The sequence below is a fragment of the Megalobrama amblycephala genome, linkage group LG4 (genome assembly GCF_018812025.1).
Source record: "Megalobrama amblycephala isolate DHTTF-2021 linkage group LG4, ASM1881202v1, whole genome shotgun sequence".
In the NCBI taxonomy this organism is placed as follows: domain Eukaryota; kingdom Metazoa; phylum Chordata; class Actinopteri; order Cypriniformes; family Xenocyprididae; genus Megalobrama; species Megalobrama amblycephala.
The window spans coordinates 2,045,421-2,070,168 of record NC_063047.1 but is presented as its reverse complement, the minus strand read 5'-3'; the positions used below and the strand labels follow the sequence as shown (position 1 = coordinate 2,070,168).

Genomic DNA, 24,748 nt, shown 5'->3' with positions numbered 1-24,748 from the left:
TTGTGCAAACGCTCTCTGAATGTGAGAAAATTCACACCCATCAGTCCAAACTGGGTTCAGAGATGACCAGTTCTGTGTGGGTTAAGATCTCAGTTCCTCTTCTTTCTTTAAGTGTGTTTCTAATAATAAACTGTGCGGTCAAACTAACCAGGGTCTCACACTCAGCAGTAACATGTTTCCAAACCTCAACAGTGAGCTCACCGCTCTGAAAATACCACAGAAAACATGTTGTTTTAAAGTTAGGCTACCTCATATATCAAGGTTTTCTAAGACTATGGGAACCCTGCTGCTTCAATGGAAACAAAAGTTATAGAGGAAGGGGTTGAATAAAGCCTAAAATAATAAATATCTTAACTTTTTTTATTATTATTATTGTTTTAGCTTATTTTAATGGTAGTTTTGTCTTCGTATGTAACATTTTTGTATCATTTTGATGCTGTCAGTAGATGTTTTATGTGTCAACGTTTGTGCTTTTGCAATTTGGAAGTCCAAAGTACTGCTAAGAAAGACATTGAAAACTGTCTGTGCATCCAAACTGTACAAAATGTTATGTATGAAAATATATACAAATGTTCATGAATCATCTGAGGTTCACAGAATATTGAAATAATGAATAAGGGTGGTTCGCATACAGGGGTTCAGGCTGCAGGGTTGCCAAATGACTAAAGAAACGTTATCAGCAAGATGGTATAAAACTGTACATTTCTTGTTTTTTTACCACCCACTGCTACTGTACTTATACCAATGATGTAAATAAGCGCAGTTATAATTGCAAAATATGTGGGAGAGAGTTGCTATTGTGTGATGATATTATATTGCCTTGATTAATTTATATTTCACCATAAAGACACGTTTGATATAGACTATTTTATTATTGACAAATAAAATATAATTTTACAAGCATTGCTGAAAGCAGCTGCTCAAACAGTTCAAACACCAAATTATCATTCCTGATATATTGTGATAAACACTTACATCATCAAGCTTTGCCTGTTCTCATAATAAACTGACAGGTAATAAGCTGCTCGAGAAAATACATGATTTAATGAGAATGATCTAAGAGAGTAAAACTGTCCTTATTTTCTTTGTGCACGTCTGCAGACCCTGAATTAATAATAAAGACACTAGCATTAACTGATCAACAAGCAGACAGAAACTGTACAATAACATGCTGAACTGAGCAAAATAAATCAGAGCATCACTTAGGTGACATTTTTTATGTAAAAGACACTGAAAGTATTTATAATGGCACTGAAAGAAACCATTAGGAGTCAATTATATTAGATTCATATTCCTCTGCTCATGTGTTTTTTGTATAATTATTCAACTGATTTGTGATGGTTCTTGTTCACAGAGGCATAAAGTTCACTGCAGTTTTCTGGAGCTCCAACTTTTGCTCCTCTGATGGAGGAATACGTCACTTTATCATCACAGTGAACCTGAATGAACATCACAGTTATTGTTTCAACACAGTTATTACAGCATGATGTTTGAGCTCAATTCAACACAGAACTTTTGAAGAACTGCATAGAAGAATAAAAGCGATATACTGTAGGTCATGCTGAGAGAAGCTGGACAACATCAAGGAAGTGTTTGCTCACCTTCTTCTTTTTGCCTTGGTTTTTACTGCACACAGTGACCTCAGTGTAAGTCACATGATCATCTGTCTGCTCCTAAATATCAACGAAAATATGACAAACCAAGCTATTAAAGGCCATTCTGTCAATACTATTTTACACAGGTGCTGCAGATGTTTCAGGTAAAGTATGTGTGAAATGTACCACAGTAACTGTCAAATATACACAGATTATTGAAAATGAATCATATTGTTCACTGGGAGTAGGGTGAATGGAAATGTTGATTGTGTCAGTGGTTCCATCATATTTATTATTATCTGTGACTTTAGACCAGAAACAGTACAAATACACTAACTTGTCATAATCTAATCAGACTAATAAGAGTGTCATATTTCAGGGTCAGTCCTCTGTGGAGAAGAGCTTAAACACTAATAACTCATGGATCAACCTGCAATACTCACCACAGAGTCATCAGTCCTTCTTCTGTTATCTGAAACATGATGTAACGGGAATATTTATGATCAAACAGACAAATAGTCTCTAATGCAGATGACAATCAGCTTTTAAAAGAGTCTAGTTTATTCCCAGGTGAAAATAAAGTACATTTCTTTAATGTACTTAAAGTGCTCTATTTTCACGCACTAATTTTGTACTTAATATACTAAAAAATCTTCTTTAGCACTTTAGATACTACTTATAGTACATTTGAACCCATAGTGTACTACAAGTAGTAACTAAATACATTTTTTAAATAGAGATAGTATATTAAAAGCACATTTTAGTTCATATTTCATGGTGTCTCAAAATAGCACAGTTGAGTACACTTACATGTTCTTAAGATTATCTTAAGATGTACTAAAGTAGAATTTTTAGTATATTAAGTACAAAATTAGTGCATGAAAATAGAGCACTTTAAGTACATTAAAGAAATGTACTTTTTTTCACCTGGGTTAACTCACTGATTTCTCTTCACTTAAAGGAAATCTGTCTAAATTACACATTTATTTTATCAGGTGCTTTGTATTTTTTGTCTGTTGTTACAAAATATGAGAAACTCTGAAAACTCACCTGCTCTTTTTTTAAGAATCACACAGAGAATTAGAGCAAAAAGGAGAACAGCGAATGAAGCAGCAACAATCCCAATCACTGAGAGAAAGAATATAGAGAGACACATTCAGCATTACTGCAAATATATAAAAAACAATTACTACAAATAAAATGATAAATGACACATTTAATAGCATAATTATCCATATTTATCATGAAGTAAACTGATTCTTGTGATGAGGATTTTATAGAAAGTTCAGTAAGTTTATTACAGCAGTGATGGTCCTCTGAGATACTGGTGTCACTTCACAGTTCAGCAGCTTTAAAGTGTTTATTATCTCAAAGCTTCCATTGGTTGAGTAACAACACTGCAACAATATCATTGTAATATTAATATGTCCTCTGAGGTCAGTTTAACTACAATCCCCCTCACTCCCTATCCTAAACCCCACCCTGACACCTCACCTAATCGTACTGGGCAGTGAGTGATGTGGATTACAAATTAAACATGGCTTGAGTCAAAATTTATTGATCCGCTCCTTGAACTTCAGAGATGATCAGATACTGATTCTAAAAAAAACCAGAGTATGAAAACAACCACTGGAATGAGGATGATGAACATACACACCTGGTTTTAGAAATTTTGGTGTAGTTTCTGGAATCAGTGATGTTGCTGCAGTTGACATTGCAACTATTAAAAACAAAATGCAAATGCAAAAATGATATTTTAATGCGTGAACACAATGTCAAGATTTACTGCTGTAGTCAAGAGCAGGTCTGCTATATGTTTATATAGCACATTTCCAGGGCTCAAGGATGCTTTACAATGTACATTTAACAAAGAAGAAATAATACAAGTGATGACAAACAGTAGAAGATACAGTAAAGGAACATTATATGGACAGGGCAGCATACAAGGTCAGTTTTAGGAATTATTTTATTTTATGAAGCATTTTATGGCTTTGATCACAACCATTTCTCAATGTCAATATATATGAAGACATCAGAAAGAGTAGAGCCAATCTGTGAAAGATTTCACAAATCAGAATGGTGAAGTTCTGGAGTCACACTGCAAAAAAAAATGCTTTTCTTACTTAGATTTTTTTTTTTTTGTCTTGTTTCCAGTCCAAATATCTAAAAATTCTTAAATCAAGAAGCATTTTCTGACAATTAAAAATTATTGACTTATGTTCAGAAAAATAACTCAAAATTAAGTGAGTTTTTCCTTAAAACAAGCAACATAATCTGCCAATGGGGTAAGCAAAATAATCTTATTTCAAACCGGTTGAAATAAGATTATTTTGCTTACCCCATTGGCAAGTCTTTGTCTTGTTTAATGTCAATGTTAGAGTGTTGCTATTTTGTTTCCCTGAATGTTTCTGTCATGCTTTTGGATTAAAGATTATTGAAATTGTATTCCTCTTTACCGTGCGCTTCTCTTCAGTCACTTAGCCAAAAAGAAACAAGGACTTAGCAATGGACTCTGGTAATGGTGTCACCCACACTGTGCCCGGTTACGCTCTACTTCATGCCATTCACCATCTGGACTTGGCTGGCCGTGACCTGACTGACTGCCTCATGAAGATCCTGACAGAGAGAGGCTACAGCTTCACCATCAGAGCAGTGAAGGCTCCAGCCCCTGACCAGAGTCCAGTGAAGGCTCCAGCCCCTGACCAGAGTCCAGTGATGGCTCCAAACCCTGAACAGAGTTTAATGAAGGCCCCAACCCCTGACCAGAGTTCAGTGAAGGCTCCAGCCCCTGACCAGAGTCCAGTGATGGCTCCAGCCCCTGACCAGAGTCCAGTGATGGCTCCAGCCCCTGACCAGAGTCCAGTGATGGCTCCAACCCCTGACCAGAGTCCAGTGATGGCTCCAACCCCTGACCAGAGTTCAGTGAAGGCTCCAGCCCCTGATCAGAGTTCAGTGATGGCTCCAACCCTTGACTAGAGTTCAGTGAAGGCTCCAGCCCCTGATCAGAGTTCAGTGATGGCTCCAACCCCTGATCAGAGTTCAGTGATGGCTCCAACCCTTGACTAGAGTTCAGTGATGGCTCCAACCCCTGACTAGAGTTCAGTGATGGCTCCAACCCCTGACTAGAGTTCAGTGATGGCTCCAACCCCTGAGCAGAGTTCAGTGAAGGCTCCAGCCCTGACCAGAGTTCAGTGATGGCTCCAACCCCTGACCAGTGTTTAATGAAGGCTCCAGCCCCTGACCAGAGTCTAGTGATGGCTCCAACCCCTGACCAGAATTCAGTGAAGGCTCCTGCCCCTGACCAAAGTCCAGTGATGGTTCCAACCCCTGACCAGAGTTCAGTGAAGGCTCCAGCCCCTGACCAGAGTCCAGTAAAGGCTCCAGCCCCTGACCAGAGTCCAGTAAAGGATCCAGCCCCTGAGCAGAGTCCAGTGATGGCTTCAACCCCTGACCAGAGTCCAGTGATGGCTCCAACCCCTGACCAGAGTCCAGTGATGGCTCCAGCCCCTGACCAGAGTCCAGTGATGGCTCCAGCCCCTGAGTACGGTACAGAGTCCGCTCCAATGTGTTCTCCAGAGTCAACTCCAGAATACTCTCCAGTGTCTGCTTCAACCCCAGAGCTCAGCCCAGAGAGCAATGACCTCACCATAATAGCTCTAACATGTATGTGTTTCTGGGCCACACACAGATCCTCACCAGCCCCTCCAGCCCATGAGCTCATTCTAGTCCCAGCTCCAGCCTATGAGCCAGCTCCAGTGTCTGCTTCTGTTCTCAATCCCATAACTCCTCCTAAAAAATTGTGGCCATAGTGGCCGAGCCAAGCTCAATGCCATGGAGGCTGATCCTTTCTGGGCCCCTGAACTGCTAGTTCCACCCTGGCCCACTGAACTACCTTCACCATCATGGCCTCCTAAACTGCTGGCGCCACCCTGATCCCCTAAGTTGCTGGCGCTTCCTTGGCTCCCTGCATGGTACTGCCCTGGGGTGCGTTTCCCAAAGCGAACTATGGTCGCAAGTTCCGTTGTTACCAGTAGAGTTCAATGGGACTTACGACCATAGTTGGCTAATGATGCTTTCGGGAAACTCACCCCTGGAGGTTTCCTAGCCTGCCAGCACTGCCCTGCTCACATGCCTGTGAACTCCAGGACTCCTGAGCGCCCGCATCCACTTTCCGGTTGGACTGTTTTTGCCGCAGAGTTGCACATTCAGGGAGGGGGAGTAATGTCAGGGTTATGTTTGTTTTGCCTTGGTGTTTTTGTCTTCTGTGTTAGTTTCGCCTTTGACTCAGTTTTCCCTATGAGTTTTATTCATTAATCCAATTCACCTGTGCCTTGTCAATCACCTTGTTAATTGTCTTGTTTGCTCCAGTATGTTCTCCAGTGTCTGCTTCAACCCCAGACCTTAGCCCAGAGAGCATTGAACTCACCATAAAAGCTTTAATATTTATGTGTGTCTGGGCCACACACAGATCCTCCTGGGGAGTTCACTTTTCCACAGATCCTCACACCTCCCTGCCAATTCCCTCAGGGGACCCACGGAGCCAGGTAAGTGCACTAAACACACCGCCTCTACTCCGGGACTCTGTGTGGGTATGTCTGTTGTCCCTTTGATGCCACTTGTACAGAGTCTGGGAGCCTGGCTAGCCCAGGCCCAGGTACAGCGGCGTTCAACTGCATCCCTGTCCTGTGTACAGAATGATGATGAAGGACGCAATAGATCCTGTCCCTCCGGCCGTGATGAAGTCAGGGTTTTACAGCCCATACTTCATAGTACCCAAAAAGAGTGGGGGGTTACAGCCAATCTTGGATCTGTGTGTCTTGAATCAGGTCCTTTACAGGATGAATGTTAGTTCAGATGACACACAAGATAACTCTAGCATTATGCACAGTAAAACACTGATTTGATGACAGACAGTGATGATGTACCTTTAGTTTCTGGTGTCTTTATAGTTGAGGGATCCTGAGAGTTTGTGGTGTGGACTGGAATCACTGCTTTTGTTGTAACATCTTGAGCTGTAAAGGATGAATGTTAGTTAAGATGATTCATACTGTAGAATAATACAATCATATTTTAATCAGCTTACAGATACTCTAACCTGAATACTTGACAGCGTGTACTTGATTTGTTGAAAGACAGTGATGAGGTACCTTTAGTTTCTGGTGTCTTTATAGTTGAGGGATCGTGAGAGTTTGTGGTGTGGACTGGATTCACTGCTTTTGGTGTAACATCATGAGCTGTAAAGGATGAATGTTAGTTCAGATGCTACATATGGTACAAAACGACAATTGTATTTTACAGTTTTTTTCAACTGCTTACACACATTTTCAAAACTTTGCCCACAAATACAAGAATTGTACACACAAAATGGAAAATGCCTCACATCTCTTGCAAAATGAGGGGTAACTCGATTTACGCACCGCCATCACCTCCCTGTCGTCATGTGGGTATTCGTTGCTTCCTCATACTATACCAAACATATATAATCTAAATATATAAACTATATATAACAGTTAGGTCCGATTTATTAATTAAATTCTGATTGGATTGTGATGGTAATAGGCACTTTGCTAAAGATAAAATTAGTTTTGTGCCTCTGACAATTGCTTTCGATCTTCTTTTTGCTCTGAATGGTATGTAGAAAATACTTGAGGTTTGCCACAGACTTGTCCCACCACCTACAACACAAATGAATATTTCTTCAAGTGCTTCCATGCTTGAAAAATGCGCAGAAAACTAGTTTTAAACAGGAAATGATGGAATTATACCGTACATATTCGCAGCGGGTCTATTCGAGCGGGATTAGTATTACATGGGGAGGTGGGGGTAAAGTCATTATTACCAGAGCTTCTCAGTGATTTTAGTCCTGTCCGAATGTGCCATCTCAGTAATCATTACGGACAATGTCAGTAAAGATTACGGCGACTTTTACCTTCTGTAAAAAGGTCCGGAAAAATTACCTCAGGTAATACTAATCCCGTTCGAATAGACCCGCTGTAAATATGTACGGTAAAATTCCGTCATTTCCTGTTTTAAAGTAGTTTTCTGCACATTTTTCAAGCATGGAAGCGCTTAAAGAAACAGGGACAAATCTGTGGCAAACCTCAAGTATTTTCTACATACCATTCAGAGCAAAAAGAAGATCGAAAGCAATTGTCAGAGACACAAAACTAATTTTATCTTTAGCAAAGTGCCTATTACCATCACAATCCAATCAGAATTTAATTAATAAATCGGACCTAACTGTTATTTATAGTTTATATATTTAGATTATATGTGTTTGCTCACATGGTATCAGAAAGTAACATATACCCACATGACGACAGGGAGGTGACGGCGGTGCGTAAATCGTGTTTCCCCTCCCACTTCTGCTGGTTTTACTGAGATGTCTTGTCCCGTGCGAATTGGCCAATTCATATTACAGACGTCCTGAGGTAAAATTCCATTAGTCCACCTCCCCATGTAAAACTAATCCCATCCGAATAGGTCTATTATTGTCCGTAATGATTACTGAGATGGCACATTCGGACAGGAATAAAATCACTGAGAAGCTTTGGTAATAATTACTTTACCCCACCTCCTCATGTAAAACTAATCCTGTCCGAATAGGGCTTTGTGTGTGTGTGTGTGTGTGTGTGTGTGTGTGTGTGTTTGTGTGTGTTTGTGTGTGGGTGTGAACACCTGCGTTGCTGAGCAACTCATTATTAGCTATTGGCCTCAGCTGGTGCTGATCAGCTATACTTTATACTGACGGTGTGTTCAAAACGGGATATATCGCCTTCTGAAGGTCACTTCGGAGTGAAAATAATCATGACCGCCATATTGAAGGGTCGTTCCAAACCTAAGTGCTCAAAACTGGCCACTTAAAAGGGCCCTTCCGAATGAAGGATTTCGAAGGGTACAACTGATGGACACTTCGGGCACCCATGATCCTTTGCACAGGGAAGTTGTTTGACGTCACAGAATGGGTAGGCCTACAGGAGGTTAGGAGTTCGATTTTACCTATAAATTAATATATTATTTTTCTATACTACTGTAATATTTATACAAGTTAGATTTGTTACATTATTATGGTCAAAATGACATTGTACTTCAACAAAAATACTTTACAGCTCCCTTTATCAGTCCATTTAAATGTTTCAAATGCATACAATATAGCCTACATGCGATAAACCTAATAAATAAATAATTAGCTAACGTTAAACAAAGGGCGCAGCTTGCACAATCTACTCCTCCTTGTTTGTCTCGTTAAGATGATGCAGAAGTGCGTTCCAAAAGAAGAGGGTTTTTTTTGTTTTACCCCTACACCCTTCATCCCTTCGAAGCTCTCACTCCGAAGGGTAAACCCTTTGAAGGGATTAGGGCATAGGGATGAACCCTTCCGAATGGAACGCAGGGTGAGTGTGTGTTTGTTTCATTGTTGTTGCTCACTCTTGTTCTGTGTCCAGTGTCACCTGTTCTCCCATGTGCTGTGCTCCAGTGTTCCTGCCATGTTTGGACTGCTTGTCGTTTGTGGATTTCCCTGCTGTTGTGGATTATTTCTGCCTGTCGTTTGTGGATCACATTATCACTGGATTTATGTCTTGAAATTCCTTCATCTCCCCATTGTAATCTCTGTGCTACCGAGGACACCATCAGCACCCACGACCTCCTTTGATATCCTGATTTGTTCATGTTTTCTTCCTTAATAAATATTTATACACTTGCAACTGAATCTCGAGTCATTTATCTGACAGTTAGATGTTTGTGTGTTACATAGAGAATGTGTGTTGTTTTACGTGTTTTATGAAATTGAAAACTGAGTCAAAGGTTGAGAATTAGTGTATGGTTTTGCAAATTTTGGTGTGTGGTTCTGGTGTTTGAGTGTCAGGTTTCAGAAATTGTGTGTCAAGTAAGGATTTTGTGTGTAAGCCGTTGAAGAAAAAAAAAACTAATTAGTCAACACACAAGATAACTCTAGCATTATGCACAGTAAAGCACTGATGTGAGAAGGACAGTGATGATGTACCTTTAGTTACTGGTGTCTTTATAGTTGACTTTGCGGTGTGGACTGGATTCACGGTTGTCGTTGTAACATCTTGATCTGTAAAGGATAAATTTTAGTTCACATTGATTCATACTGTAGAATAATAATACAATCCTATTTTAATCAGCTTACAGAGACTCTAACCTGAATACTTGACAGTGTATCTGACTGAGGTCTTGACTTGATTTCTGTGAGTAAGCCGACATCTCCACTCTCTGTTGTCATCTTCCTTCAGGAGTGTTGTAGTCAGATTGATGATACAGAGTCCTGAAGATGATATCTGATATCTGGAGTCTGTCGTCAGATCAACATCAGACTGATTCACCCACAACAGATGAATTTCCTCATAACGGACTAAATCATCACAAGATTCTCCATCAAATGAATACAACTGACAGGAGAGAGTCACAGAGCGACCTGGACTGATCTCAGTCTGTGAGGATGATGATGATGAAACTGAACACAAGACACAAATCACATTAAAGACTTGAGTCTAAAGAGTTTAAAGAGAGGATCATGACCATTTTGAAATTAACCACATAATCATAAAATTACCATGAAGAACATGCAGATAAACACGTGCATCAGGTCCTTGTTTTTGATCATTCACATATTGTCGGCAGGTGTAAAATCCATGATCTTCTTTTGTGACGTTCTTGATGTTCAGAGAGCAGTCAGACCCCAGACTCAGTCTCTCATGTCTCTCTGTGTCTTTCTTCTTTTTCCCTAAAATAATCAGTTCAACTGTCTCTGAATGTCTGAAACTGTTATAAATCCATGTAGTTGAGTTGCAGTCAGAAAGAGCATTATTACAGGGCAGACGGACATCTTCACCAGAACTGATGAACTCATGAGTCTCATTCACTCCACTGGTACCTGAAACACAAGTACATTTGAGTGATCATTATGTTATATATTAATACATGAAAATATAAACCATATCAGCATAAAAAGCAGAAGATGCAAGTCATACAGTCTTTTCCTCACTAAATGCAAACACACTCTCCAGAATAAACAGTTTTTCTTCATCAGAGAGCTGTTCAGATCACTCACACACTCTTAATATGAAGATAATGTTGATCATCAGATGTTTGAGTGTGACTCTATGTCCAGTATCAGGAATAATACACTGTATGTATCAATACACAACTCTGAGATCACAACTTGAATAAACTGATCATGTTCAAATGAACTCTTTCCCAGACTAACTCCACTAAATGTCTTTAGAGAAAGTACAGGTTTCTTTACCTGTGAGAAGTGAGCAGAGAATGATCAGTCCCAGTAGACACAGATCACACTTATCAGACATTTTCTGTTTCTGTCAGTCTTCCTCTTCATTATACGCTCACAACTCTTTCTCTAAACATCATCAGCTCCTCCTGTGTTTGTTAACTTCCTCTGATCTGAGCGAATGAGTGTTTCAATCCGGCTAGAGTTGATATATAGTGACGCTGTGCCAGTTCGTGATGGAGAAGTGTTGCTTCACAGCTCTCTTATTAATATCCACTCTAATTCTTTTGTGTTGATTTACAGTACACTTTTACTGTAATAGGAACTGTCCCTCAAGAGCATCTTATGCTGATCTGTTCAATAATAAGAGCTCAGGCAGTTTTTGTATCAGTTACTCTGTTACAGGGGTGACATTTATCATCCTGGCCATAAGAGGGCGCTAGAAAGAGGAACAGTTTCCTTTAAAAGAGAAGAAAGAAGGGCATGTTAATGGAGTGTGTTTGGTGGGGTGAAAGAAGGCTGAACATCAACTTTTGTTTGGAGAGTTAAGTGAATTATATTTCGAATGCTCAATTGAAATCCCAATGCACATTTGCTGTATTCTTGACAAATGTTTATTTTATATTGTTTAGAAGCTCACAGAAGACTCTGTTATGGGGCTCTAAAAGAGAAAAAGGATTGTTTGTGCAAATACCTAGTGATGGGAAACCAAGGCTTTCTGAAGCATTTGAGGCTGTCATCAAATTGTGCCAAAAAATGGTTCATTACTCGAAGCTTTTAACACAGTGCTCATTAGCGACACCTAGTGGTCATTATTTCTTCACCATATCTAAATCATCGCAGAGCAGATAGCAAAGCTTCGGAAGTCTGTGACATACTACGGAATCACTCTGTCTTGATTCAGTTCTATCTAATCTGATGTAATCTCATCTAAATTAATTTGTGACAATGAGACCACCACTCGTGTCATGTGTAGCCTGGTCAACAGATTCACATATTGATCAATAACATAAAATATACCATGATGTGATCATAACTGATGTGAGTAGTTAAAAAAAAAATATTTTGGGTGAACTGTTTAACCCTTATGTTCTGTTCAGGGTCTCTGAGACCCCAGCAATAAAACATGATTAAATGCATTTTCCTTTATGCATTAGTGAATGCATAATTTGATCATTTGACTTGATTTTCCGATATTGCATGACGATCGAAGCTTCAAACGTCATCAATCACGTGGTATTGTCATTTCAATACAATAGTGCTTTGAAAACTGCATTGGAGCATCGGAGCCCCGGTATCAACCGTCCCATCACTACAAATACCTACTGCACGGGGTGCGTGGGGGCCCCCACCCTATGATGGGCCCCGTCGCAGATTCACCTATTAACTATGTAGCCTTTGCTTTTTTTAGAACTGAACTCAATTGACTAAAGATGAAAATAAAGCATCCAACTGAAACCCAAAAATGTAAGCAGAAGTTCATAGAAAATAGTGCTAAATTACCACAAAAGGGGGAAAAATTCACTGTTGTTTCCATCGCCGTTTGTAAGGTAGCCAAGACAACAGCAAGCTTTGATGCGCTGTGTTACTGTTAGCGGATGTGTGCCGAGACAAATAAATATGTTCGGTCTTTGCTGAGACATTATTATTGTTATGATGATTATTATTATTATATTGCCCAAACGTATTTACCCCATCGCCAGCTCTGCTAATGGTCAGTTACCGGAATGTCTGAAGTTGTTTTACAAATGTAGCCTAGCCAATAAGTCTAGAGTTATTTCTTTATTCTTTTACTGTAACTACATGAATTTAGTTTAGGCCTATATCATTTTATGCACCGATCGAAATTACTGAAAATTTGCGGCTGAAACAGCAATTTACACGCTTGTCTTGAAGGGAACCTTTATATAGCCTATACGCAAACTTGTGTCTAACTTAGAATTTAGACCAGCTAAAATATATTGTTGGACCAAAAATATCGTATCAATTAATTAAGTAATAAAGACATGTAATAAAGTAATAAATAAATTTAATAAAAACAGAAAGACGTCTATTGCTTCAGCCTTATTCAAAGGGCACGGAAACATGAGTTCGTTTGTTACGCGCTTCAATCCATTCCACACCCGACGTTTTTGGATTTCTTCCTATTTATTAAATATAGGCAATTGGTTGATGAAACATTGATTGAAATTAAGATACAATTTCTACAAAATGAAATTCACTTTAAAGAAAGACTTACTATAAAACAAAACTTAATGAAGTGGTTAAACTCGCTGCATGTCTCCCGACATTGCGCATCCATCATGCTATTCACTTTTCATAATCAACAAGCTAAAATTAAAAAATAATAATATTAGGCTATAGCCCAATATTTAAATATAAATATTAAACTAAATTGGTTACATTTTATCCCTCTGGCTGACGAACGCGCCGGCGCATTCTGATGGATTTTTTCCTCATGACAACTGAAACAACTTAAAACAGGCCTTCCGTCATTTTTGGCAATAGCCTACAGATTAGTGCAAGTCTGGTCTACTTTTATCAGTGTACGCTCACAATAACAACAAAACCTTGTACTTTTGTAAAATAAAATAAATAAAACAGGTTCCGCTTTCAGCTGTCGCTCTGCAAGAATCTTTCTGAAATGTCTCAAAAATGAACTTAATCTCAGTGAATAACTGTACCTAAAAGAAAGAAACATATCTATTTGATAAGAAATTCATAGGTCTGTGTAAAATAAGAGGCGATCTATCCGCTGGAATGTTGTTTCTGAAATCATGGCCAGTGCTCGTTGCTGCTGTTATCAGTTCTCATGACGCTCGTGCACATGCGCAATCTTCACACCGATAATCGAGCGTTTCGCTCTGGTAAAAGCACAAAACAAAATGCACATAACGTGTCCTTGCTCTTGATGTACAATCACTGATGAACAACTTTGGTTTTAATGAGGAAATTAGCCTAAATATTTATTCCTGCCGGTATTTTAGCATGCAATATCAAAATCACTAAACATTATACAGCATATATAATATTATTCAATAATAACATCAAATGAATCAATGCAATGATAATTCACCACATGTGGGGAAGAAGGACTCAGGTGCACAACAAATTTTAACACATGACATCACTGCTTGTGGGAGGGGCCCCATCTCATTCTTTGCGGGTGGGCCTCACAGACTTGCGGTATACGCCATTTACTGTCTAAAATGACTATATAGTTTCATCGACTGCTGAGACATTTTCTGTTTGCACATCTACAGCATTCAGATGAGACCTTTTGCGTTATGAACTATATTTCCATTACTGCTGTTGCATTCTAAAACTCTTTGATATATCTTTCATTCTTTATTCATTTTTGTTTGGTCTATTTGTGCTGTAGTGTCTGTATGATGATGATCTGAATCTATTCGTCAAGACTTTGTCACGATACTGAGATGGCTGATCGCTGTTCTACACTTCCGTAACTAAAATAGTGAATTAATTATAGCAGTTGTAGTGTTTCAGAGCTGTGAGCTCACTGTTGAGGTTTGGAAACATGTTCCTCTGAACTCAGTTTAACCACATCGAGCCGTGATCATCTCTTAACCCAGTTTAGCCTGTTGATTCTGAATCATTCTGATGTCACTTCCTTTTCTTTCTTTAAGTGCTGCATGACATTCAACTCCATCTTTTCAGTTGCAGTTTTTCTCTGTTGATTTGACACATTTCTCCAAACTCAGATCACTGTTCTCAAAACAGTTAACTCAGTGATCTGAACACTTTGTAATTGTTCTAAACAGATTGTAAGTTTTCAGTTATTTCACGCAAATTGCAAATCATTTAAACCATTTTCTCAAAACACTACATACAAAAATTCTCAGATGTTTTCATAATAGTTCATACATCCAACCAAAACTTTAATATATCAGTAAAAACAATCACAGCTATTTTTATCGGCTTTGCACAAATCTCAATCATTCATGTACCATTTGTCCAAACACAACAAACAAAACTCTGGATTATCAATTGCACATGTTGTGTTTTCTATTAGCCCCAAACTGATATCTGCTTGATTTAATAATACACACAACACAGGAAATGCAGCTTTCTGAAATGTTTACAAATTTATCACAATTGAATTATGTAATATAAAAGGGAAAGAATACATAGAGCAAGAGAAGGGGGAAATAAAGAAGTGTAAGTGTAAAGGTGACGGTGTGGGTAGAGGAAGTGATGTAATGAGAAGGAAAGGAAGAGTGGAACATATAGAAAGAGATCATATATGAGGAGAGAGGAGGAAGTTAAAAAGGAGGATAGGAGAAGAGCTGAGTATAGTGGAGGAGATTGATGTAGAGGAAAGAGCAAGAGGAGAAACTGTAAGAAGACATGGACATAGTGAAAGTGGACAGCAGTGTGGAAGAGGTGGAGGAGAGGAGGATTTCAAATGAAATCAGAATTACTCTAATTCAGTGCTTCTTAATCCTGAACCTGGGGAGCCCTATCTGAGGGTATGGGGGGATTTGGATTCAGCCTCCATAATTTTTTTGGTTTTGTTTTTTTAAATAAGAAATGGGTTTATTCATGAGAAATTCAATTATTTATGATACAATAATTTGGCATATGTTTGAATATACATGTAAACAAATGTTATAAATAACTGTAGTTTTAAAGCGGTTGAGATAATTGAAAAACTTCTGCCCGGCAATTTGTATATTCTCAAATGTCAGGGTGGCAAAACTGCAAATAATAATGTATGTGCTGTTATTTGTTATGACAGAGACACCGGAGGCAGAGATAAAAGCAGTTTGGGTGTTTATTTAAACAATCAGCAGAGCAAACGGTAAGTGAATGGTGAGTATGATGATCTTGAAGATGAATGAGAGGTAATACTGTCCTTTTCTTTGTGTTGCAGATGATGATGGAAGGAGACGCTGGAGATGGCAGACAGGAACACTCACACACACAGGCAGGTAGGAACACGAGGAGATCTGGAGACGATGGAGACGAAGGAGACGAAGGAGATGATGAAGACAGGTAAGTATCGCTTTGGGAGTCCTTGAGGTAAGTATACAACAGGTTGTATCACAAACGAGACCGGACAGTGAGTGTGTGTGAGTGTGGGGTTTAAATGCTGGAGCTGATGACTGTGGTGATGATTAGTATGCTGGTGATTGAGTGCATGGGTAAGGGAGTGAGGTGGAACCTGACGTGTCTGTGACAGTACCCCCCCCTCCCACGGCCCGCTCCTGAGGGCCGAGGACCCCGACGTTGTGGTGGTCGTCCTCGAGGTCGTGGGGCAGGTCTGTCTGGGTGGTTGGTGTGGAAAGTCTGTAACAGATTAGGATCAAGGATATCATTCTTGGGAACCCATGAGCGTTCTTCGGGGCCATAACCTTCCCAATCTACCAGATATTCCAAGAGACCACCACGGCGCCGGGAGTCCAGGATTTCTCGAACAACGTAGGCAGTCCCATCGTCCAGGATGAGTGGAAGGGGGGGCTCGACGGCTGCCACGTCAGGTTCTGTGGAAGGAAGAACAGGAGGGTGGTGAGGTTTTAACAGTGAGACATGGAAGGTGGGATGAATTCTCTTATACTGTGCAGGCAGTTGTAACCGGTAAGTGACGGGGTTGATCTGTCGAAGGATGGTGAACGGGCCAATGAAGCAGGGACTCAGCTTCTTGCAGGGCAGGCGCATCCTGATGTCTCTGGTGGACAGCCAGACCTTCTGCCCCGGTTGGTAGGTTGGAGCGTGGGAGCGCCGAAGGTCGGCTGTCATCTTGCGCCTGCGCAGGGCTCTCTGCAGCTGGTGGTGAGCTGAGTCCCATACCCTCTCGCTCTCCCGGAACCAGTAGTCGACAGCTGGAACGTTGGAGGGTTCCCCGTCCCAGGGGAACAGTGGGGGTTGGAAGCCGAGTACGCATTGGAAAGGTGTTAATCCAGTTGTGGCTTGACGGAGGGAGTTCTGGGCGTACTCGGCCCAACCCAGGTACTGGTTCCAGGAGTCCTGGTGGCCGTGACAGAAGGTACGCAGGAAGCGGCCGATCTCCTGGATCTTCCGTTCCGTCTGCCCGTTCGACTGAGGATGGTATCCAGACGATAGGCTGACGGTCACACCGAGGAGGAAGAAGAAAGCCTTCCAGACTCGGGAGATAAATTGAGGTCCTCTGTCAGAGACTATGTCCTTGGGGATTCCATAATGACGGAAGACATGGTTGAACATTAATTCGGCTGTAGTCATGGCGGTAGGTAGACCTTCCAGGGGAATCAGTCGGCAGGCTTTGGAGAAACGGTCTACGACGACTAGAATGCATGTTTGACCATCAGACTCGGGGAGATCGGTGACGAAGTCCACTCCCAGGTGTGACCAGGGTCTCTCAGGAACGGGCAGAGGATTGAGCTTGCCGGTGGGAAGATGGCGTGGTCTCTTGGAGATGGCGCACTCCCTGCAGCCCTGCACGTACCTTCTGACGTCGTTGGCCATGTTTGGCCACCAGAAGCGCTGTTTGAGCAGCGAGAGGGTCTCATTGACCCCCGGGTGACCAGTGCCAAGTGAAGAGTGAACGGAGTGCAGAAGTGGAGTGCGTCGTGTCCAGGTGATGTAACGCAAGCCCTGGGGACAACCCGGCGGAGTGCGTGAGGAGGCATTGGAGGAGGGTAGGGTCTCTTCCGACCACTCGATGGGGCTCATGAAGATAGACTCAGGCAGGATGGTTTCGGGGTCTTCATTCTTTTCATCGGGTGCATGGAGACGTGAGAGAGCATCAGCTTTGAGATTCTTGGAACCTGGGCGGTATGAGATGGAGAAGTTGAATCTTGAAAAGAACATTGCCCATCGGGCTTGGCGAGGGTTGAGTCGTTTGGCAGCTTTTAGATACTCGAGGTTCTTGTGGTCAGTGAGTACTTGGAACGGATGGTTAGCTCCCTCCAACCAATGCCTCCACTCCTCAAGGGCGAGCTTGACAGCCAGGAGTTCACGGTCCCCGATGTCGTAATTCACCTCCGCCGGGTTGAGCTTGCGGGAGAAGAAGGCACATGGATGGAGCCTACTTGGATTCCCCTGCTGCTGTGATAGGACCGCTCCCACTCCGGTGGTGGAGGCGTCCACCTCCACGACGAATGGCAGGTCTGGATTGGGGTGGATGAGGAGGGGAGCGGTGGTGAAGGCTTTCTTGAGGTTTGGCAGGTTGGGACCAGGACAGAGACTTGGGCTGTTTACGGAGCAGGTTGGTGAGTGGACTGACAATGGTGCTGTAGTTCTTGATGAAGCGACGGTAAAAGTTGGAGAAACCGAGGAAACGTTGGAGTTCTTTTATGGTGCTTGGAGTTGGCCAGTTCTGTATGGCGGAAACCTTCCCCTCGTCCATCCGGATGCCACTGTGATCAATCACGTACCCCAGGAAGTGGACAGAAGGCTGATGGCATGAGCACTTCTCTGCTTTCAGGAATAGATGGAACTGCCGTAAGCGTTGGAGGACCTCCGCAACGTGGTGGCGATGTTCGGCCAAGCTCCGGGAGTAAATGAGGATGTCATCAATATACACCAGAACGAACTTGTGGAGAAACTCCCGGAGCACCTCATGAATGAAATCCTGGAATACGGAGGGGGCGTTGACCAGGCCATACGGCATCACAAGGTATTCATAGTGGCCGGTGGGCGTGACGAAGGCGGTCTTCCACTCGTCCCCCTCGCGTATCCGGATGAGGTTATACGCGCTGCGGAGGTCCAGCTTGGTGAACACAGTGGCACCGCGGAGATGTTCCAGGGCCGCTGGGACTAGGGGAAGTGGGTACCTGAATTTCACAGTGATCTTGTTCAAGGAGCGATAATCGATGCAAGGCCGCAAGCCTCCGTCCTTCTTGGCCACGAAGAAGAAGCTTGAAGCAGCAGGGGAAGTAGACGGGCGGATGTATCCTTGGTTAAGGGCCTCTTTGATATATTCCTCCATGGCCTTCTCCTCCGGTACAGATAGGGGGTAGATGCGTCCCCTAGGCACTGGCTCACCCGGTAACAGATCGATGGCACAGTCCCATGGCCGGTGTGGAGGAAGCTTGGAGGCGCGTTGCGGGCAGAAGACGTCACTGAAGGGGGCGTAGTCGGGTGGAATATCGCCGGAGCACTTTTCCACAGGACTTTCGATGGACGTGGCATTCATGGAGATATTCTTGGAGAGAGGAGATTTTGGAACAGGAAGTTCTGGGAAACAGCTGGGGAAGCAGTGGTCGCCCCACTTCAGGATTTCGCCCGTGCGCCAGGAGATGGTGGGGCTGTGTTGTTCCAACCACGGGCGCCCTAGAACCACGTCAGCGGTGGAATCCTCCAGAACCAGCAGATGAATGTTCTCCGTGTGGAAGATACCCACTTGCAGTTGAAGAGGTCCAGTGACCCGACAGATCATCTTACGGCTCAGGGGTTTGCCCGTGATGGAGTGGACCTGGTAGTTAATCGGAGAAGGCGAGGTCTTGAGCCCGAGGTGTCGACAGAGGGCGCCGGAGATGAAGTTTCCTGCTGACCCTGAATCGAGGAGCGCCACCACTGGAACGGAAGCATTAGCAGCAGTAAGGTTTACTATAGTAGTGAGTGGTTTCATTTTTTGGATAGAGGGAATGATAGCACTCACCACGGGCCGAGGAGGACGGGTTGGGCATGTGGAGATTACATGCCCAGGGGATCCACAATATAAACATAGATTCAGGGTCAGCCTTCTCTGTCTTTCTGCAGAAGATAAACAGGAGTTATCCACTTGCATGGGTTCGTTTGCTGGTTCTGGAGAGCTGACGGGTTCGGACCGACGGAGGAGAGTGGTGGTCAGTGGCTGGCCCTGGTGCTCAAGGAGACACGACTGCATACGAGAACCCACGCGGGTTCTCGGGTACAACAGGTTGTATCACAAACGAGACCGGACAGTGAGTGTGTGTGAGTGTGGGGTTTAAATGCTGGAGCTGATGACTGTGGTGATGAACTTCAGGTGGCGGTGATTAGTATGCTGGTGATTGAGTGCGTGGGTAAGGGAGTGAGGTGGAACCTGACGTGTCTGTGACATTATTGATACTGTTAATAATACAGTTCCCACATGTGCACTGCAATACATTAGAAATATACACATCTATATACATATATATGCTGATGGATATATGTAAAACATATCTCAGGAAAGGAGACATTAGGCACAATTGCACAATTGCAGAGGTTTTATTAAGAAAACGAGTAGCGATCATTCAAAAATTTTAAAATGCTAAAAACAGCAATAAACAGACAAGATCAGAGAATCACCAAATCAGCTCCAACAGGATTATACAAACAGTCTGTCCATTACTGTAATTATTATAATTAAAGCAGTTCATATATGAAAAACTAGAAAGTGACATTTGTACAACACTGTAGGCAAATATCCATAAAATCCATATAAATGAAAAAAAAAATCTAAGCTTGATGGCATCACTATTTCTTCAGGGTGCTTAGAGGTTTTTTCTGTTTTCTGAGAAGAAGAAAATTAAGAAATGAACAATCCTCTATAAGTTTTTGCTATTTTAGATATTGTTGCAGATTTGCTCAAAACTCAGCAGTATTTTATTGTAATCTTGTAGGCATCTCTATTTCCTCTAGGTGCTGCAAGTTCTTCCTCCCTGCAATATAAATGCATTCATTGATCTCTCATATGTGTTTTTATCATGACTGCAGATTGTTCCAGATCAGATCAGTGTGAATCATCAGATTGTGTGAAGCTCAAACTCACCAGCTCTTCTTGCACAGATGATCTGAAGAAGTGTTTAAGAGAAAGGGACCGCAGGTGCTTAGGAGGATATAGTTCTCGCCTTGGAGCGTCTGTCAGAACGCAGGACAGGAGGCAGGACTCAGTTTGAACAGTTTACTGAACTTTCTTCAGCAGCACAGACATACATTAGACGGCAACGTTGCCACACTTTACAATATAGGTGCAAATTTGGATGCAGTAGGTGGCACTCAGCTTATGTTTATGGAGAGGGTAGGTTTAAATCATAAGCATGTTGGTTGTACGTGTGGTTTTCTCAAATGGACGCACACAGTTATTAATAATTAACCTTCCACTGCATCGCGACTTCAGGAACAGTCCTGCTGTGGCGCAGTTGTTATTGTCATGCGTATTTCACATGCGCAATCACTTCCAGCACATCTACTAATGGCCACTAGATGGCGCTTTCGCGCTACCTTTATAACAGCCGCCCCCACATTTGCAGTGTAAATGTGCTCCAATTGAATTTTAATCATCATTAGGCAATTCAGGCAGCTTAATTAACTTTACCACAGGTCTGGTAAAACTCTTGTTATCGACTTTCACCTCAGCTGCTCTTACATGTCCATCAGCACTAGGAAACACCCTCACCACTTTGCCTACTAACCATAGAGCCCTTGGCAATTGGGAATCAACCATCATCACAACAGACCCCTCTGTAAGATCCGAAGTAGTTCCTTGCCATTTCTGCCTCAGCTGAAGACCAGGTAAGTAGTAACTTATGAACTTGGCCCAGAAGTGATCCACCAGTATCTGACTTTGTCTCCACCGTCTGCGGCTTAGGCGTTCAGAATCTTGGTAGACAACTTGCGGCAACGAACTACTGGGCCGCCCCATCAGAAGATGATTTGGTGTTATTGGGTCAACATCTGAGATGTTGGATGACACATACCCCAACGGTTTGGAATTCAAGATCGCTTCCACCTCAATTAAAACGGTTCTGAGTACTTCCTCGGGAACGCTCTGTGTTCCAATTGTGGTGCTAAGGGCTGCTTTCACAGAGCGAATCTCTCGCTCCCACACTCCTCCAAAGTGTGGAGCTGCTGGAGGATTGAAGTGAAAGTTGATCTGATGTTTCGCCAGCAAACCTTGCAGGTTAGGACTCATAACAGAGAAAGCCTCTCTCAACTCTCTCTCTCCTCCTCTGAAATTTGTCCCTTGATCTGAGTAAAACTCAGCAGGGGTACCACGGCGTGCTGTAAACCTCCGTACAGCCATTAAGAAGGCATCTGTATCAATGGAGGTAAGTACGTCCAGATGCACTGCTCGAGTGGTAAGGCATTTAAATATAATACCCCACCGTTTTTCTGTACGCCTGCCAATCTTCACCTGGAATGGCCCAAAGCAGTCCATCCCAGTGGAATAAAATGCTGGCTTGAACAAACGGAGTCGAGCAGGAGGCAAATCAGCCATCTTCGGTACAACAGGTTTGGATCTCAATTTCCGGCACTCCAGACAGGCATATTGATGCTTCCGAACAGCCTCGCGTCCTCTCAATATCCAGTATGATCGTCGAAGTTCAGCGAAGACACGCTCTGGTCCAGGGTGGCATAATCTCTGGTCACAATCCTGGATTAACAGTTTGGTGATGTAGTGGCTCGGATCTAGCACAATAGGGTGTTTGAAGTTTGGATCCAAATCCTCCGCTCTTCGAAGGCGGCCGCCAACTCGGATGATCTCATCTGTTGCATCGAACTCAGGAGCCAGAACAAGAAGGCGACTACTGGAAGGGACTGATTTGTTTGCCTTGAGAAGGTGGTATTCTTCCGGAAAACTTTCCAGCTGGGACTGTTTAATGAGGAAAGAGACTACCTGCTGATAAGCTCTGGCAGTAGGTGAAGCATCTTGCTTTGCTTCATCATGCTGAAGTGTGCGTGCTGTGGCCTCCACTAGTTCACTCCATGTAGCATACTGGCTTAAATCAGGGACAGACTTATCAGAGCTGGTTGAGATGAAATGACAGAACAAGGACCGTCGTAGCTCTGTAGGGTCTTCTTCATATATCCAAGCGGGAGCTTCAGGCCACTCATGAGGTGGTTGCAACAGAAAGGATGGGCCTTGACACCACCTATTTGGTTGTGCTAGTTCCACCAAGGACCTGCCCCTGGTCAGGTCATCTGCTGGGTTAAGGGTGGAGCTCACATACCTCCATGACTGCTGATCTGTGAGCTCTTGGATTTCAGCAATCCTGGTTCCCACAAAGACCTTGAATCGACATGAGTCTGACCGGAGCCATGTCAGGACAGTGGTCGAGTCAGACCACAGGATTGTACTCTTGATGGGTAAGGTGAGCTCACTGACTATCAGCTTTGCAAGTTGAGCCCCAGTGACTGCTGCACATAGCTCCAGTCTTGGCATGGATTGTTGTCTTTTTGGTGCGACCCGAGATCTGGCCAGCAGGAAAGCCAAGTGAACATTACCATCGGCATCTTCTGAGCGTAGGTAGGCCACTGATCCATATGCTCTTTCAGATGCATCACAGAACACATGGACCTCTCTTGTCACATCTGGCTGGTCCATTGTTGTGGGAACATAGCAGCGAGGAAAGGTAATGCGTGATAATTCAGGCAGTTCTGCTACCCATGCATTCCAGGCTTGCAGCAGCTCCTCAGGTAGTAATGGGTCATCCCACTCCCTTTGTTTATCCCAGAGTCGCTGTACAATCACCTTGGCTCTAGTTGTATACGGCAATATTAGCCCCAAAGGGTCATACTGTCTGGCCAAAGTACGGTACACAGTACGCATTGTTGTTGGGCCGTAGTCATCCAGTCGATGCTTATAGCCGATGGTATCTGAAGGGCAGTGCCATCTTAGTCCCAATGTAGACTCTTGGATATCAGCAGAGTTTTGGGTGAGCCACAGTTCAGCATTATCTGAGCGAGCTTCTTGAGGAAGATGGGTGAGGATTTCGGGGGCATTACTAGCCCACTGGCGGATCTCAAAGCCCCCTGATGCCAACAGGACTCGTAATTTGTCAAGTAATTCTTTGGCTTCAGCATTGGATGGTAGACTCTGTAGACAGTTGTCTACATAGAAACACCTGTCTACTGAATTCCTGACATCTTCTCCCTCATTGCTGTGATCGTGCACATGTTTTTGGAGGGCAAAGGTGGCACAACAAGGAGAACATGTGGTGCCAAATGGCAAGACCTGCCACTCATACACCACAGGAGGCACATCACGGCAGAGGTTTCGCCACACAAACCGAAGAAGGGACTTGTCCTCAGGTAGGAGGCAGACCTGGTGGAACATGGCCTTTATGTCTCCGCTTATTGCGATGGCATGCTCGCGAAAACGAAGCAGAACCCCCAGGAGTGACGGACCAAGGGTAGGCCCAGGAAGAAGAGATTCGTTAAGGTTGCGGCCCTGGAATTGGTAAGAACAATTGAATACTAGGCGGTTCTTCCCATTATGATGTACTAGATGATGGGGAATGAACCATGATTCCTCACTCTGTGCAACCTCTTCCGCTGTCAGCTTGCGTACTGAGACTGCCAGTTCAAGTTTGCTCATCTCTGTGATGTATGCTGATGCTTTGTCTTCATCTTTAGCGAGTCGTTTCTCCGTACCTCGAAGACTCGGCATGACAGCATCTTTGGTTGCGTGGAAAGGGGAAGTATTTCTCTTCCGTAGCAAAGGGGTTGCATAGTGCTGGACCTTGTTATGCTCAACACGGATGGTTTTACTTTCCAGCAGTGAGAGTGCCTCTTGATCCTCTCGTGATCGAGTTACCTGTTTCTCTGATTTGAATGGCAGCGTGTCCACCTGCCACAACTTCTCCACATTTCTCAGAAGTTCAGCTGTTTCAGGGTTTACTGAGGTCAGGTAACAGTTCTGAGATCTAGGATGGTGTGGTAGACCTCTGGCTGGGCCTTGTAGTGTCCAACCTAATCTGGTCCGTATAGCGACAGGTCCTCCTGGTGGTCCCAGACGCACTGGTTCTGTTGGAGTGATCAAATGAGGTTGATCAGCTCCAATGAGAAGGAGAGGAGATACTCGATCAAATGGCTCAAGTGGCAAGCCTCTGAGGTGCCGGTACCTTTTCTGTAAGGTGGCTAGTGGGTAGGAATGATCAGCCAGTCCCAAATTCTGAGCAGTGAATGCTCCACTAATGTGGTAATTCTGTTTAGGCTGTGAGGCAGAGGA

At 43.1% G+C, this 24,748-nt stretch overlaps 1 protein-coding gene across 7 annotated transcripts in view; it reads right to left on the bottom strand.

The window, feature by feature from the left end:
• Window positions 1-943: 943 nt before the first annotated feature.
• LOC125266262 overlaps window positions 944-24,748 on the bottom strand; it is a 256,307-nt gene continuing 232,502 nt past the window's right edge. For all 7 annotated transcript variants that reach the window (XM_048186763.1, XM_048186766.1, XM_048186767.1 and 4 more), the window contains 2 exons: window positions 1,602-1,673; window positions 944-1,439 (listed from right to left, as the gene is read on the bottom strand). In XM_048186763.1, the coding sequence (XP_048042720.1) occupies window positions 1,320-1,439; window positions 1,602-1,673 (192 nt within the window). In that variant the 3' untranslated portion in view covers window positions 944-1,319. The remainder of the gene's footprint in view (window positions 1,440-1,601; window positions 1,674-24,748) is intronic.